Source organism: Pipistrellus hanaki (genome assembly GCF_964339955.1).
Source record: "Pipistrellus hanaki genome assembly, chromosome: 9".
Lineage (NCBI taxonomy): Eukaryota > Metazoa > Chordata > Mammalia > Chiroptera > Vespertilionidae > Pipistrellus > Pipistrellus hanaki.
Window position 1 is genome coordinate 74,848,998 of NC_140511.1, and position 17,919 is coordinate 74,866,916.

The 17,919-nt window shown below is 38.1% G+C and overlaps 1 protein-coding gene across 7 annotated transcripts in view; it reads right to left on the minus strand.

Moving 5' to 3' along the window:
* QSER1 (glutamine and serine rich 1) overlaps positions 1-17,919 on the minus strand; it is a 58,214-nt gene that overhangs the window by 24,732 nt on the left and 15,563 nt on the right. For 6 of the 7 annotated variants that reach the window (XR_014795939.1, XM_084894524.1, XM_084894522.1 and 3 more), the window contains 4 exons: positions 13,826-17,527; positions 4,526-4,854; positions 3,493-3,609; positions 2,217-2,350 (listed from right to left, as the gene is read on the minus strand). Coding sequence is in view for 6 of the 7 variants with exons in the window: in XM_084894524.1 (XP_084750650.1) it covers positions 2,217-2,350; positions 3,493-3,609; positions 4,526-4,854; positions 13,826-17,527 (4,282 nt within the window). In the remaining variant the exon portion in view is untranslated. The remainder of the gene's footprint in view (positions 1-2,216; positions 2,351-3,492; positions 3,610-4,525; positions 4,855-13,825; positions 17,528-17,919) is intronic. The other variant, XM_084894523.1, reaches the window with a different exon arrangement.

Below are 17,919 nucleotides of genomic sequence, written 5' to 3' on the forward strand. Positions count from 1 at the left end.
TGTTGAGATTATTACAGGTATTCCCCCCCTCCCCCATAGTTCCCCTACACCCAATTCCCCACCTCACCCCATGTCCTTACCCCCGCCACTGTCCTCATCCATAGGTGTAAGATTTTTGTCCCCTCTCTTCCCGCACCCCTCAGACCCCCTTCCCCTTGAGAATTGTCAGTCTACTCCCTTTCTATGTCCCTGATTCTATTATATTCACAAGTCCATTCTGTTCTTCAGATTTTTTTATTCACTTGATTTTTAGATTCACTTGTTGGTAGGTATGTATTTGATGTCTTTTTGTTGTTCATAATTTTTACCTTTGCCTTTTTCTTCTTGTTCCTCTTCTTAAAGAATACCCTTCAGCATGAAATACATTTTTTAACTACTAACATTCAATATTCAGTTACTAAGGGACTATTAATTCAGTCCCTATTTCTCTCTCTTCACTACCCCCTCCCTTTATGAACTCATTTCCCCAAATATGAGGCTGTATAGCAGATGAGAGTGGGCTTTGGGAAGTAAAACATGATAAACCTTTCAAAGCCACATCTAGCTGTGAACATAAAAAACTCTCACATGTGGTGCAGGTTTTGATGTGGAGAGCCAACTGCATCTGTTCTGGAGCCCTTTAAGAAGATCTGCTATAGCCCAAGCCAGTTTGGTTCAGTGGACAGAGCAACAGCCTGTGGACTGAAGGGTCTCAGGTTCGATTGTGGTCAAGGACACAAACCCAGACACATACCTAGGAGGGGGCTTGTAGGAGGCAGCCAATCAATGATTCTCATCATTGATGCTTTTATCTCTCTCTCGCCCTCTCCCTTCCTCTCTGAAATCAATAAAGATATATTAAAAAGAAAATCTGCTATATGCTAGTGCTAGAGATTTGAATAGATCAAATTCCATTATAAAAATAAAGTGGGCTGTTTCCAATAAGTTGGAAATTTAATCAAACTAGACCTTCCTAGCAGTAAATTGAGAATAATTAGTATATCTCCTTTCCCATACAGACAACAGGGAATGTGGCTAAGTCAGTTTTCTTATAGATTCATGCTGCCAACAACTCAGTTACATTAATATGATGTTAATTCTATTGTACATTTGCTTAGTAATATATAGGGCTTAAAGGTCTTTTTTTCAAAATGTATTTCATTTCAAATTTGACACACCATTATTTGCTTTCCGTCTGGGCAGGCCTGGGCAGGAGCAAAGCCTGCAATCGCGGGGAGCTGGGGCTCCCAGTATGTGACGGGGGGGCAGGTTGGACTGAGGGATTCCCCCACCCCCAGTGCACAAATTTCATGCACCGGGCCCCTAATAATAATAAAATCATAATATGCTAATTAGACTGGACATCCTTCTGGACAACTTTCCAGGTGAAGCCAGGGCTGCAAGTGAAGCCCAGGTCCCAGGTGCCTGCTGGTGGCCAGTGGGAAGCCTGGGTCCCAGAGGGAAGATGGTGCCAGCAGCTGGGGGAAGGAAGGCCTACTCTTGTATGAATTTTGTGCATTGGGCTTCTAGTCTCTCTCTATAAGAGGTTAATATGCAAAGTATTCCCTCAGGAGTTCTACTGGGAGAATGGGAGTTCGATTGCTCACTATGACATGTGCTGACCACCAGGGGGTGGCACAGAACATGGCGAGCATCTGTCACACACTGCGACCTCTCACTGGCTATCTGGGGGCAGAGGTGACTGAGATGGAGGTGGGGTCAGAATGCAGGGTGTCTGCCAAGCTTGCTCTCACTCCCTCTGCTACCCTCCCCTGGGACGCCCCTGCACTCAGGTGCTGGAGACCTGCAAGGAGCCTGCCTGGCACCCGTGCAGCCTTTTCCAGGTGAGCTGGGCTGCAGCTGCTGGGACCACAGGGGCCAGTTGGGTTCCCTGTTGGTTCACGCAGGAGCCAGTCTGCGAGGCCGACCAGGGGAGAGCGCACTTCCCATCGGGCTTCTGTGTGGCACCGCTGGGCAGCCCAGAAGCTCATGCTATACCTTGGCACACAGTGTCTGGCCACATTCACCGCATCTCTGCATGGGGACTCAGGTGCCATGACTCAGGAGGAGTGGGGCATGTGGGGAGCTGCCCAGGTTCAGCTCAGGGCCCAGAGGTCAGCTGATATCTGCCCTTTCACACCAGACACTCAACTTCGATTGCTGGCCAGGCCTAGGACTGTACCCCTGCGCAAATTTCATGCACCGGGCCTCTACTATTACATAAAAAAAATAAATACCTGCTAGTTTGTGAAGGCTTATTTCTTGGCTTTTTGGAACACACTCTGACATATTCCTTTTTGTTTGTGTTTTCAATGAACTTCACATATATCCTTTTGTATTTACTCTTTGCGTCTCCAAAATATCCAAGGTACTAAGGAAAAAAACACTTTGAATTACATAATTACACATTCTGTACATAGAATATTACTTTGTCAGCTTGAATGTCACATAAACATCCTTAATGTTTTTCAAAATGCAACTCTGGACAGGCTAATTTCACTCTCAATAAAAATGATCGTAGGCTAATTCTTAACTGCAGGCTCATACATAGAAACAATTTCATTTGGTTAATTAATAGATGTTTACTTACTAATAACAAGTACACATACGTGCAAAAGAATAACCTCTGTAAATCTATTGGTAAAGTGGGCTATCAACATTAGGAGACTCTGAGGCCATCTGAACCTCTTACCTTCCACCAACAAAAAGATTATGACTCACTTTATTGTGGTGTTCTGAAACTGAAGCTGCAATATCTCCAAGGTATGCCTATCTTCTGTTATTCAAATTTTATGCATTCCTATACAATAAAAGGCTAATATGCAAATTGACCAAACGGTGGAATGACCAGTCGCTATTACGTGCTATGACCACAAGGGTGCAGACACTCAATGCAGGAGCTGCCCACTGGTGGTCAATGCACTCCCACAGGGGGAAGCGCAGCTCAGCCAGAAGCCCTGAGCCAGGCTCACTACTGGTGAGTTCAGCGGTGGTGGCAGGAGCCTCCTACCTCCACAGAAGTAAGGATGTCTGAGTGCCCCTATGCTGTCAGTGGGACGTCCCCTGTGGGCTCCCGGACTGTGAGAGGGTGCAGGCTGGCCTGAGAGACCGCCCCACTCCCCGAGTACACGAATTTTGTGCACTGGGCCTCTAGTTTTATATTATAAATGCTCAATATAAAATATGTTTAAATTTATTTATTTATTTAAAATATATTTTATTGACTCTTTTCACAGAGAGGAAGAGAGAGGGATAGAGAGTTAGAAACATCGATGAGAGAGAATCATCGATCAGCTGCCTCTTGCACACACCCTACTGGGGATGTGCCAGCAACCAAGGTACATGTCCTTGACCGGAATCGAATCTGGGACCTTTCAGTCCGCAGGCCGTCGCTCTAACCACTGAGCAAAACCAGTTTTGGCAAAATATTTTTAAATTTAAATCATTCTATATTTTCCACATGATCACTATAAAAAAAATAGGAAGGTTAATATAAACAAACATTTTGCTTACACTATTTGTAGCAGCAAATTCTCTTTGCCCAACTCGAATTTCAGGAACAAACTTCTGTAATAAAGCTTTTTGAACTTTCCAAATAGCTGGCGGTTCTTTTCCTGTTTTTAAAGCCTCCTATAAAAAGCAGCATTAAACACATTTACAAACACCAGCAACATATTCTAGATTCATAGAATCTTAGCGCTAAAAGGAATATTAAAAACCTATCTAGCTCAACTTTTATCTTTTACCTCACTGAACTTTTAAAATAATTCTTATAAGCTGGCTATTCAGTCTCTGCTTAAATTCTTCCAGATATAGGAAGCACACCAACATGCAAAGTAGCCCATTACTCTTTTGTATAGCTATTGGAAATTTTTCTCTGATAATATTTTCATGTATTTCTTATGCAATTTTTAACAATAGATACATATTCAAAAAGACAATTAACAAGTATGATGAAATATTAACAGCAGTTAATTGTGAATGGAGATCATTTGAATTTTGAACTCGATGTACTTTTTAATGCTATTTCTTTCCACTCCAATTAAAAAAAAATAAACAACTTAAGTTTTCTTAAACATAGGTAAAATTTTCTTTTGTAAAATTGTAAAGTTCTACTCATGGTTCTATAATTTGAAATTATAAAAGTAAGTCTACTTTTAAATGACATTTCTATTATTTTATGTAAACTTTAAAATTAGATAACCATTTCTCAACCTTCTAATAGTATGCAACTTGTTGAGAGCCTTGGAAAAAAAAAATTAACATTTCAAAACTGCTCTAATCACTAGTACATAAATGCAACATATTGACTAGTCAGAAATACATAAGACTCAGATATAAGTTAAAATTATTTTAAGTTATTTTCCTTTATACAACATATGGTATATACTAGTGATTTTATTATTGAACAATTATAAAGAATAATTGTGAAAATATAACTTGAAGCTTTCAAGCTAGGTGCATACTATTGAAGTCATCATGAAGGCTATCATAGTACATTCCCACTAAACTAAACAGTCTTTATACTTGTGAACATTTACATCACCTTAAAAGTCTCTATGTCTTCTATCTTTACCACAAACTCATCACGCTCTCTGTATTGGCCTTCTCCTCCACTTTCTGTGTTCTCATCATCTGTAAAACCTTCTATGGCAATAGTGTCTTGTCCTTTTGCAAATTGATTTGAAGGAAGACCATCAAGTTCAATGGGCTTTGAGAGTTCGGTAGAGCCTTTATTTTCCAGGATATTTACTGCAGATGAAGTAGAGTAGAGAGGTTCTTGCTTAATTGTACCCACAGAGGTGGAGGAAGTAGTAGCAGTACCAGTAGTATTGGCAGTTAGGCTAGTAGTTACCACCTGTAGGGCTTCTGAAACTAGATCAAGCAAATACAAATCAATAATACAAATAATTAAACATAACAGTTTAAAAAGAAACAATTATTTTTGCCATTAATTATTTGAATGCCCTGGCCTGTGTGGTTCAGTGATTGAGCATCGATCTATGAATCAGGAAGTCAAGGTTCGATTCCAGGTGGGGGCATATTTCTGGGTTGTGAGCTCAATCCCCAGTAGGGGGCATGCATGAGGCAGTTGATCAATTATTCTCTCATCATTGATGTTTCCATCTCTCCCTCTCCCTTCCTCTCTGAAATCAATAAAAAATATATTTAAAAAATTACTTGAAACAATCAAAAACTGCAGTTAAAGAATGGTTGTTAATTTTCAGTAAACAAAGTGGTATTACAGACTGAGAATCTCCACTGACCTACAATGAAGTCCACTTAATAACATAAAGATATTTTAAGTAAGGGTCAGCTGACCAAAGCTGTGAAATATTCCTAGAACAGCCAATTATATGTAGGAAAGTAAAACAACAACCCCAAAATATTCTGAATCAGCACTAGAAGCTATAAAATAAAAAGAATTAAAATGTAATAATATGAAATTGACACATTTCCTAGAAAGATACAAACTACCAAAATAGACTCAAGAAAAAACTGACCATCTGGATAGACCAGTGATTTTCAACTGCTGTGCCATAATAATTTTGAAAACATGCCGTATTTAGTCAGGGACATTGACCTCTTTTCCCTTAGATTATCAAATTTAAAAATGACAACAGCTGCCCTAGCCAGTGTTACTCAGCGGGTTGAGCTTCACTTCATGCACTAAGAGGTCACCAGTTTGATTCCTCATTAGGGCACATGCCTACGTTGTGGACTTGATCCCCAGAAGGGCTGCATGCAGGAGGTAACCAATCAATGTTGATGTTTTCCACTCTCTCCCTCTCCCTTCCCCTCTCTCTCAAATTAATAAAAATGTTTTTTAAAATGACAATAGCCATCGGTATGAATGAATCAAAATTATACCTTTTTTTTTTTGTCAGATCAACAAGAAATATACTTTTTGTCATGCCGCAGAATTTTAGTAATTAGTTATGTGTGCCGTGAGATGAAAAAGGTTGAAAATTGCTGGAATAGACCAATAACAAATAAAGAGAATAAAATAAATTTTAAAACACCCTAAAAAGAGCTTTGGCAGGTTTGGCTCAGTGGATAGAGTATCGGCCTATAGACTGAAAGGTCCCAGGTGCGATTCCAGTCAAGGGCATGTACCTTGGTTTCAGGCACATCCCCAGTAAGGAGGCAGCTGATGGATGTTTCTCTCTCATCTGATGTTTCTACCTCTCTATCCCTCCCCCTTCCTCTCTGTAAAAAAAAAAAAAAATCAATAAAATATATATATTTAAAAATACCTTACAAAGATAAAGATAAGCACATGCCTAAATGGTTTCACCCAACAGTTTAATTAAGAATATTAATCCCTGCTAAACTCCAAAAAATAGGAGGCAGTACCTCTAGACTCATTTTATGAGACTGGTATTTTTCTAATACCTAAACCAGACAAAAATACCATGAAAAAAAATCTCAAAACTATAGATCAGTATCCCTCATGAAAAATACCCCCCAAAACTGTGAGAAAATCTAACAACATAAAAAAGAATGACCTAAGTGTGGTTTATCCTAGGAATGCATGCTTAGTTTAACATCTGAAAATCAATCAATCATCATATTAATATAACAAAGTACAATAACCAAGGATCATCTCAATGAACACAGAAAAAACTTTTGGCAAAATTTAGTATCGCGAATAAACACTTTAATGATACAAATACAACCTAAAAATAGAAGGGACCGTCTTCAACTTAATAATGGGCATCTATCTATAAAAAACCCAGTTGCCCTAGCTTAGGGGTGTCGAACTCAATCAGAGAAGGGGCCAAAATCTAAAATCCAGCCTAAATCGCGGGCCGAATGGTTTACTGAACAGTCATAAACTGACAATGTCATAAACTGACAGCGGAGTGCAGTGATAACAGCGCGGTGCGGGCCACATTGCAAGGCCTGGCGGGCTGGATTTGGCCCGTGGGCCTCGTGTTTGACACATGTGCAGCTGGTTTGACTCAGTGGATAGAGCATCGGCCTGTGGACTGAAAGGTCCTGGGTTCGATTCTGGTCAAGGATACATGGCCACGTTGCGGGTTTGATCCTCAGTAGGGCGCATGCAGGAGGCAGCCAATCAATGATTCTCTCTCATCATTGATGTTTCTATCTCTCTCCTTCCCCCTTCCTCTCTGAAATCAATAAAAGTATTTTTTTAAAAAACAGTTAACATCATGCTTATTGGTAAATGAATAATTCTGACTTTCAGTCTTATTATTTAAGACTGGCTGGTATGGCTCAGTTGGTTGATTACATAAATTGGTTTCTTTATATGAAGTTTTAAAACAAGCCAAAACAAAAGTAGAGTGTTTAGGGATGCATACACAGGTGGTAAAATGATAGAAGCAAGGAAGTAATTACCATCCAACTCAGGGGTTATTTCTAGAGGTTATGAGTTGGGATTAATTTAATACTCTATTTTTGTACTTCCTTATGTGTAGAATTTAACATCATAAGTTTTCTTCTTTGCTCCACATTCTTGGTACATCCCATTGGTTTTAAAATACAATGCTCCACAGTCCTTTCTAAGTGGTTTGTCACTTCAGTTCTGGTTAATCCTTTTAGAAGTTGTATCAAGTTATTTAGAAGTTTTTAAATAAAAACTTATTTTTATTTCTTTTGCCTGGCCGATGTGGTTCAGCTGCTTGATACATAAATTGGTTTAATTATGCCAATCATTGTATTTTTGTTTATGTTTGAAAATTTCTGTAATTAAAAGTTAAGCAAATATTTTTAAAAGATTATATAAATTCCAAATTAGTTGAGGGAAAAATATACAATACTGTATACAATAAAATTACTGCACATGGTCAGGAAATATGGCTTGAATAATGTCTGCATTTTCAAATTTAAGGAAATTCTTATTTGTGTTTTCCCTTTTTGTGTTATAGTCCATATGTGAGTTTTATTTCATAAGAAAAATGTTCTGAAAGAAAGAAAACAGAGATATGGAAAAGTACACTAAATATGCTACCAATAACAATAAAATTAGTATGGCAATATTAAAAACAGAAATGGGAAATTAAATGGGGAGAAGAGATATTTTATTATGATAAAATAAATTTAACTATAGTAAAATTGTATGCACTTGATTACATAGGTTCAAAACATATCAAGTCAACAGTATTAGATAAATAATTATTGTCATTGGAAACTTTAACACACCTTTTTCAGGAATCAATAGATCAAGCAATCTAAAAACAAATAAGGATAGGGAAGATTTTAAAAAAAATTTTATTATCAAACATTTCGAACATACACAAAAGTAGAAAATACAAACCCTTATGTTGGTAACCACCACGAACATTTTGGTATACTTCTTTCATCTACCCATTCATCACACATTTAATATGTGCTGCGATACTTTAAGGTAAGTTCTATCTAGACCAACATATACACTTTCTTATAGAACCTAATGTCATTTATTACATTAAGTGAAAAAATAGATATAAAGGATTTAATGAAACCTATTACCACTTGATACTCATGGAATTTATAAAAACTGTGACCATTTCCTAGCTACTAATAAAATTTCCATACATTTAAAGATGCAGACATTATTTAAGCCATATTTCCTTGATGGCAATAAAACAGGGCCACAAATTAGTAACAAAAGAATACCACTAACAACAACAAACACCAAAACCTACTATGAAATGGGCAAAAACAAACAAACCAACACTATTCTTAATAACTTTTGGGTTAAAAAGGAAATCATTAAAACTATAATGACAAACCATTTAGAAGGGACAGGGAGAGCATTACAAATTGAAATCAGAGGGATACAGTCAGTGTTGTGCAAAGAAGAAAACTAATACTTAATGCCAATACTAGAGAGTGAGCAAATACAAACATGAAGTAAATATTATACACAAGAAGCCAAAGAGAGAATATTAAATTGAACCCAGAGAACGTAGGGGAAAAGAACTGATAAAAGCAAAAATTAAGAAAAAGTGAGTAAAAATGGTAACAGAATAAAAAAAGTTCTTAGGTTTCTTGAAAAGACTCATTAAATAGGTAAACTTTTCATAGACCGATCAACAAAAAGATTCAAATAATCATTTGGAGCAAAAAAGAACATAATTACAGAAACAGAGGAGAATAAAAACTTATGAGGGAAGACCTGGCTAGTTGCTCAGTAGATTAGAACTTTGTCCTAATACTCCAAGGTTGTGGGTTTGAGCCCCAGTCTGAGCACATATAAGAAGCAATCAATGAATGCATAAAAAAGTGGAACAGCAAATCAATGTTTCTCTCTCTCTCTAAAAATCAATAAATAAAAATTTTTTTAAAAATGGGTGAGGGCCCAGCATGATTCAATGGTTGAGCACTGATCTAAGAACAAGGAGGTCACAGTTTGATACCTGGTGAGGGCACATGCCCAGGTTGCAGGCTTGATCCCTGTGTGGGGTGTATAGGGGGCAGCCAATCAATAATTCTCTCATTATTGATGTTTCGGTCTTTCTTTCACTCTTCCTTTCCTCTCTTACTCAATAAAAAAATATTTTTTAAATGTATAAGAGAATACTATGTACAACTTTATAACAAACTTTAAAATTAAGCAAAATGGATGATTTTACCAGAAAATATGCCTTTCTTAAATTGACCCAGAGAGATCAAACTATTACCTTAGGAAAATGCAAAGTCCCAGATATATTCTTAGAAGGTTTAACCAAATCCTTATATGTGGTAAACTTCAAAATATTCCTGAATACAAACAAGAAGACGACAAAAGAAAACCAGGAAAAGCTAATCTCATTTATGAATCTAGGCCTAAAATCTATAATAATAAAAGCATAATACGCTAATTAGACCAGACAAAGCCAGGGCTGTGAGGGAAGCCCAGCCCCTGGGTGTGTGCAGGCAGCTGGAGGGAAGCTAGGGTCAGGTACCTGCCAATGGCCAGAGAGAAGCCCAGGTCCTAGGTGCCTAAGGAGAAGCTGGTGCTGGGCAGCCGGGGAAAGGAAGGCCTACTCTTGCATGAATTTCATGCACCAGGCCTCTAGTTACCAAATAAAATACTAGCAACTTAAATCTTACAGTGGGTTAAAGAATTTCATCATGACCAAGTAGAGTAAATGGTAAAATTTTTTTAAAAAAAAAGGATTTAGCATTAAGAAATCAACTGAGCCCTAGCCGGTTTATCTCAGTGGATAGTGTTGGACTATGGACTGAAGGATCCTGGGTTCTAATCCAGTCAAGGGCACACACCTCAGTTGCAGACTCTGTCCCCAGCCCTTGGTCTGGGTGTGTGTGGGAGGCAACCAATCCATGTGTCTCTTTCACATCAATGTTTCTCTCTGTCTATGCCCCTCCCTTCCATTCTCTCTAAAAGTCAATGAAAATATCCTTGGGTGAGGATTAACAACAACAACAACAACGAAAAAAAGAAATAAATAAACTGAATTCATAGTTAAAAACTTTCTGAAGAAAAACTCCAGATCTAGATGGCTTTACTAGCAAATTCAGCCCAACATTTGTGGAAGAAATAATACTACCAAATCTTTTACAGAAAATACAAGAGAAGTGAACACTACCCAATTCATTTATGAAGTCAGCAATAACCAGATACCAAATCCAAACAAAGGTATTACAAAAAGGAAACTATATACGAATATCAATTGCAAACATAGATGCAAAAAAAAATTAGAAAGTTGAATCCATTAATGTATTAAAAAGAGGTAAAAGTCAGTGGGATTTATCCTGGGAATGCAAGGCCATGAATATATTTTAAAATCAATGGAACTCCCCATATTGACAGACTAAATAAGAAAACTGCATGAAGTCCTGGCCTGAGCACAGTTGTTTAGAGCAGCAGTTGCCAACCTTTCGAACCTCACGGACCACCAGTGATCCAAGGACTACCTGCTGGTGATCGCTGGTTTAGAGGATGGTCCTAATACTCCAAGGTTGCAGGTTTGATTGCTGGTCAGGGCACATGTAAGTATCAGCCAATGAATGCATATATAAGTGAAACAATAGAAGTTCTAAAATCTTTCAATAAAATCTTCTAAAATCAATCAATAGAAGTTTTTTTAAAAAGAATTTTAAAACAAGAAAACTGCACGAACATTTTAACAGATGAAAAGGTATTTGACAAAATTCAACCTTCATTCATTGTAAAAACTGTCAGCAATCGAAGAAATGTATGGAACTTCTTTAATGTGATAAAAGACATCTACAAAAAACATAAGGTTAACATCATACTTAATGGCGAGATTGAGTCTTTTCTGCCAAAGATTAAAAACATGATCAAGATGTCCAACTCACCACTCTCATTAAGCATTGTATAAGAAATCCTAGCATGTATGTTAAGATAGAGATAAAAAGGGCATAAGATTGGAAAGGAAAAATAAATTATCTCTATTTGCAGATGCCATCATTTTCTACATAGAAAGTCCTATGGAATAAAAAAAGCCTAGAATAAATGAGTTGTGCATATTCACAGGATTTCAAATCTATAATAATAAAAGCATAATATGCAAATCAACGGAATTACCAAATAGCAGAACTACCATCCAGACGACCAGGCTATGACATGCACCAGTGCCAGGCCAGCCAAGGAGGGTGCAATGCGATTGGTCGGGCCCCACCATCACCCCATAGTCCCACAGAGGGAGTCCAAGACCACTGGCCAGCGACACTGTGGTGGGTGTGTGGGATCAACCAGCTATCACCCCGCAGAGGGAGGCCCAGGCCAGCCAAGCAATTGCACCCCACACCTGTCACCCGCAGAGGGAGGTGATCAGTGGCCGGGTTGGGGGTTAGGGGGAAGACTGCCGCACAGATGGCAAGCAATGACAGCAGTGGGGGCGGGACCAGCTGGGGGTAGCCAGGGGAAGATAAGCCCCAATAGGCCCTGATCGCCAGCCAGAACTAGGGACCCTACCTGAGGGGTTCCCAGATTGTGAAAGGGTGCAGGCCAGGCTGAAGGACACACACACACACACACCCCGTGCACGAATTTCATGCACCAGGCCTCTAGTTAACATATAGAAAGCAACTGTATTTTTATGATCTATCAAGAATAATTGAAATTTGAAAAATTTTCAAAGTATAGTTTATAATAAATAGCACCCCAAAAAACATCCACAATAAATTTAACAAAGCATGTACAGGATCTATATGCCAAAAACTATAAAAATTTATGTGGAAAAGAAAAGGAACTAAAATAGTCAAAACAATTTTGTAAAATGCAAGTTTGGAGGACTCACACTGCCTTACAATAAAGCTATAACAATTAAAATAGTGTGGTATTGGTGAAACCATAAATACATAGGTAAATATAACAGAACTGAGTCCAGAAATAGATTCATATAAATATGACCAACTGATTTTGACAAAGGTGCAAAAACTATTAGTGGAGAAAGGATTGTCTTTCCAACAAATGGAACTGGAAACACTGGACTTCTATATGTAATAAATAAATAAATAAATAAATAAATAAATAAATAAAATAACTTCAACCCATATTTCATAAATTACACAAAAATATAATCAAAAGGCATCATAGTCCTAAATGTCAAATGCAAAACTTTCAAACTTCTAGAAGAAAACAGGAGAAAATTTTTGTAACCAGGTAAAAAGCCTAAATCATAAAGGAAAAAGTGGACTTATTAGACCTCATCACAATTTAAAATGCCTGCCGTTCAGAATTATTTAAGGGCTGTGGGAATTTAGAAGACAGGAGCATTTATTCTGCCTGCAGTAACTTCCACCTGTGACTTTGAGAATGGTCTTCAAAGATAACTTAAGTGTCTGCTGGCTAAAAATGGAGAGGAGGTAGAAGACAACCTGTTCAAAGACTCACAGGGCTAAGGAACAATGAGAACTTCAGTTCTCACAGAAAAGGGAACATGGAAAGAGTAGGGCAAGAGTGTAATATATGGAAAAGGAGAATTTTTACATGTTATTTGTCTTTCTTCCCATTAAGCACCAAGTAAGAATTCTTTAGAAATATACTACCAGATGGCTATGTTAATAGATTATTTGGGATAACATTTGTTTCATGTCACTTTAGTAGTCAAGGGTAGTCTCAAGTCTGGAAAGAAGCTAAGACCACCACCACAAAACAAGGTTTAACGCTTGAAGCACCATTGTTTATACAAAAGAGCTAGGCTCTAGAACTAGGCAAACTTGAGTTCAGATTCCAACTCTGCCACTGACTAGCTGCATGAACTCTGTTTATTTACCTTGTTATATTATCAGTATATTGGAGGTAACAATGCATATCTCCCACCATTGCTACTAGATTCCTGGCACAGAGATCGGAGCTATTTTACTATTTTAAATATTTTTTCCTTAGTATATTTTTTAAAATAGTAGTTTTTATACTCAATTATTTACATTAAGATAGTGTATTTTAAAACAGTTCTTCTAAATGTTCCCTTAAAGTGATTTGAACATAGTCTGGAGCCAGCTGAAAATTTCATCTTATATTAACTGTATATGTTGCATATAATATAACCATATTTAACAGTAAAATGTTAATCTTCAGGTAAAATCGGCCAGTTTATACTACAACAGGGCCCTCAATACAACACCTCATATTCATAAGCCCACCTCAATGTATCTCAGATTAGACAAGTCTGGATAGCATAGCATGTAAGTTAAGTTGCATGTGGTAAAAAGTCAAGGAAAAACAAAACTACTCCATCAGAAATCTAGACATTCCTACAGTCAAGGAACACTGGGGAAAAAATTAAGGTACCTACCTGTGCATTTTGTCCTGAAAATTAATTTGCAGACTACTTCAAGCACAAAAAGCTTCCAAGTCAGTCTTACAGCCAGAAAAATAATAGTGTAAAGCCATAATTATGAAATCTAAATTTTATAACTTTACCTGTTTCCTTTTTTTTATCAGAAGTAGCATCCAAAGTAGTTAAGGTAGTAGAGGTGCTTTTACAAGTATCATTATTGCATGCTCCAGAATCATCTTCATCAGATGAGAATGAAGGTAAATGTTCTAAGTTTTTAAGTTCGTTATCAGCTTTTTCTGACGGACTGGTACCCCCCGTTTCAGACACCGAAGGGGCGGGCATTGTAGATGAAGTCTTTGGAAATGGGGGGGGACAAAATGCACGGACAATCTGGGTTCCTGGTCGTCTAGTCCTGTTAGGCATTCGTACAGCAAGAGTGGAAAACTGCTGCTTGGGCCCAGATTTCAAAAAATCTAAGAAAGAGGCAATAAATCCTGTTTTGACTTCTGGCTGTTTTTCCTCTACTTCTTTGATCTTCTGTCTCATTTTTTCTTGATGCTGATAAACATCATGGCAGCCTTCTGAGGGAGGAGGAGTATATGGCAAATATATATCTGTTCCCTTCGAATTTTGGCGTTTGCTTTGGACGGGTCTTTTCAGCTGTTTCGGATTACTGTTCTCTTCCTCTTTAGTTTGCCCTTTGCCTTTAGTTTTTTTCTTCTGAAGGTTAAGATGCATTAAATCTTGGTTTTCTTCCTCAATCTTGACACTTAATGCCTCTCCAGGTTGGGCCATGGCCAAGAGTGCAAGTGCACTCCTTGTCAGGTTCACTGACACACCACTGTCATCACCCCCTACGGTGAATTCACTCTCTGATGTAGCACTCTCTCCACTTATACTTCTGCTACTGGAAACGAACTCTTGGTTTCTGTTATTATTTAATGAACTATCAACAGGAACTTCACAATCGTCTTCAAAGTCATGATTGGTAGCAGGCTGTTTCTTGAATGGGCCAGACCTTTGCTCCTGGACTTCATGACTTGGTCCAGTCACTGGTGAAGTTAGTTTAGATGCTTTATTTTGACCTGGTGTTTCAATGTGCTGTTGATCAAGAGTCATTTTTGACTGAAGGATAGGTACTGGTGAAAGGTTTACTGTAACTTGACTTCCATTTAAGGAAATATCATTTATATTCTGTGGCTTTCCTACTGTAGCTGTTATAGAGTTAAAATCTGTACTTACATGCCCAACATCTAACGACTGCTGAAAATGAGATTTAGAATCACCATCTTCAACAGTTGGAATGGTTTCATTTGAAGTTGACTTGGAAAAATCAGAAGGTGTAACCCCACAAGCTGCTGCTGTAGCTGCTAAGATATCATCCACATTTGATAAAATATTTCTTTCATCATTGAGAAGAATTGCCTCTGGGAAACATATTGATCCAAGGGAGACAAAATGATTCTTTGAATCATGTTGATTTGTTTCACTAAAATGGCCCTTTGTTGTTAGATGTTGTTGTAAAGGTTTTGAAGACTCAGAGAGGTCCATTTTCATAATTTCAGAATTTTGGGTATGGAGTTGCTGCTGAGAATGGTCACCATTGCTTTGAATAATATGACTATCCATTTGAAGAAAAGGATGCACTATTTGTTGAGGACTTGGAACATGATGTAAAGACGCCTTTACCTGTCCTAAACCTGCCTGCAGCATTGACTGCTGGAGAATTTGTAAGTCACAGGGAGAATCTAAAAGGATCTGTGTATTAGAAAGAGATGCCTGATGGCCCTGCCCTAAAGTATGATTTGGAATTTGAATCTGAGATGATGCATTAATTATTTGATCATGCTGCTCCTGGACTTTGACATCATGTACCTTATGTATAAGAGAATGCTGCTGAGAGACCTGCTGGTTTAGGTCTTTAGTATTCAATGTTATTTGTGGAGTTTGCATTAAATCAGTTGCCTTCTTAATATCAAGGGCTGCGGCACTACTGACTTGGCCAATTTGTTGGTTAAGTTGTGCCACTGAACCAACCATACTATCTTCTTTTTTTGAACTTTGTAAAGCAATTCCAACAATGTTATCTTCAAAATGGGAATTACTTCTGATTACACTCTGAGAGTATCTGTCGTCTGCCTTTGACACCTTATAAGTTGATTCTTGAACATTAATTTCCCCATCAGATAGCCTTTGGGTTGATGACTCAAGAGATACTTGTGGCTGTAATACTTGTAATTCTTGCATTGGAAAATCTTCTTTTTGCTTTGAAGATGTATACACATTTGAGTCAAGTTTCCTTTCAGCATAAGACTTTGGATCAGGGGAAGGTATGCTATTTTGTAATGTCTGACAATGAGTAGAGGACGTAAAAGATGATGACTGGATGGGAGGCAAAAACTTTTGGGATTGGGGAGACGATGACCCTTGAGCTTGAGCACTTTGGGAAGAGTGCATAGAAATAAAATTCTGGGTTGTGCTAGATTCTGGCAAACACTGAGCCTGAGAGGCGGAAGAATAAGAAAGAGAAGGAGCTGTTAATGTTAGGGACTGCCCTGACCCATAGCTTTCTGAAGGACTAACAACGGACAAACCTTGTGATTGAGATGAATAATTAACTTGTGTCTGGTTAGCTGGTGATAAACCCTGAGAATGACCAGATGAGTAACTTTGAGACTGGCTAACTGAAGATAGATCTCTTGTTTGAGCAGGGTAATTCTCATTTGTAACTGAGGGTAACACCTCTTGCGGATTAGAAGAATAATTAAGTGTCTGATTTTCGGAAGTTACAGTCTGAGATGAACCAGAAAAAGTCAATGTTTTATATAAGGATGGCAACTTTTCAACTTTGCTGGATTTATAAACCTGTGAATGAACAATAGATGGCACATTATGTGGTTGTACTAAACCATAATTTTGGGACTGACTAACTGATAAAAGGCTTGGTAGTTGTGCTGTAGAATAAATTTGTGCTTGGCCTGATATTACAGAACTCTGGTTATGCAAAGGCTTGGAATAGCTTAGTGTTTGCACAGGAGGAATTATACTTTGAGGTTTGGGGTTCTTAGTTGATGTGAGTGGTTGCTTTGCAGAACAGCTTTTTACTAGTATAGTGGAGGGAGGATATCCTGATGATGGAATTACAGATGAGTAAGATTGAGCAAGTTCCACTGATACCTGGGAGGTCTTCTGCTGCAGTCCTCCATTGCTCACCTGAGTGGACTCTCCAATTGGGCTACAGGACAAAGATGACTGCCTGCTTGTTTCCTGAAAATTAACTGCATTTGCATTTGATAGATAACTATGTAAGGAATGCTGTGAACCAGTCAGTTGTGCCTGAATAGACTGGGTACTTGAAGGCCGCTGATGGTGTTTAATAACACTACATTCTCGAAGAGCTCTTTCAATGGAAGCAGTAGAATTAGTAAACAGAGTTGAACTGTAGGCTTGAGGCATTTGCTGGGTTCCCCCAAGTGCTGAAGGCAACAAACTGAACTGAGGTTGTAAGAGATGGGGTGCAGACTCTTGAGCTGAGCGATACGTTGAGGACTGAGGTGGTACGCTATTACATAACACAGAACTGCCCAGGCGCTCAAATGCCAAAGCAGTTGGAACAGTTCCCTGGGAAGTTTTGATTTGTAGCAAAGGGTCATGAGGATTTAGAATTCCATTTGATGTAGTGTTAAAACTTGAATCCTGAAGCACCAAAGGTGAGGTGGTAGCAAAGTTTCTATTGTTGAAGGTGGTGGGATGCTGATAAGCAGAGAGGGCAGAAGGTGAAAGTGTTCCAGTGGTTGGCAAAGGTCCAGTAACGAACAGCTCAGTCGCTGCTGAGGAATGCATACCTATGGAGAGAATACGCAAAGATATTTATGCAATTACTACAAAAATGCAACTATATTTATATTTTCATAGTAGATACATACATAACATTTGCTCATTAAAAAGCATGTAAACAATACAAGGGTATATAAAATGGAAAGTGATAGTTTCTAACAACAGTTCTACTTTTTAGAGAAGATTCTGAAAATTACATTTTCAAATAGCTAGCTTTCGTAAAGCAAAACAAAATTAAAGTTATTAGCAACTCATACCTATAATTGTTATATAAATAGGATTATAAATAGTTAGACAAGGCCAATTAAGAAACCAGTAGCCCTAGCTGGTTTGCCTCAGTAGATAGAGCACCGGCCTCCGGACTGAAGGGTCCCAGGTTCGAGTCTAGTTAAGGGCACAT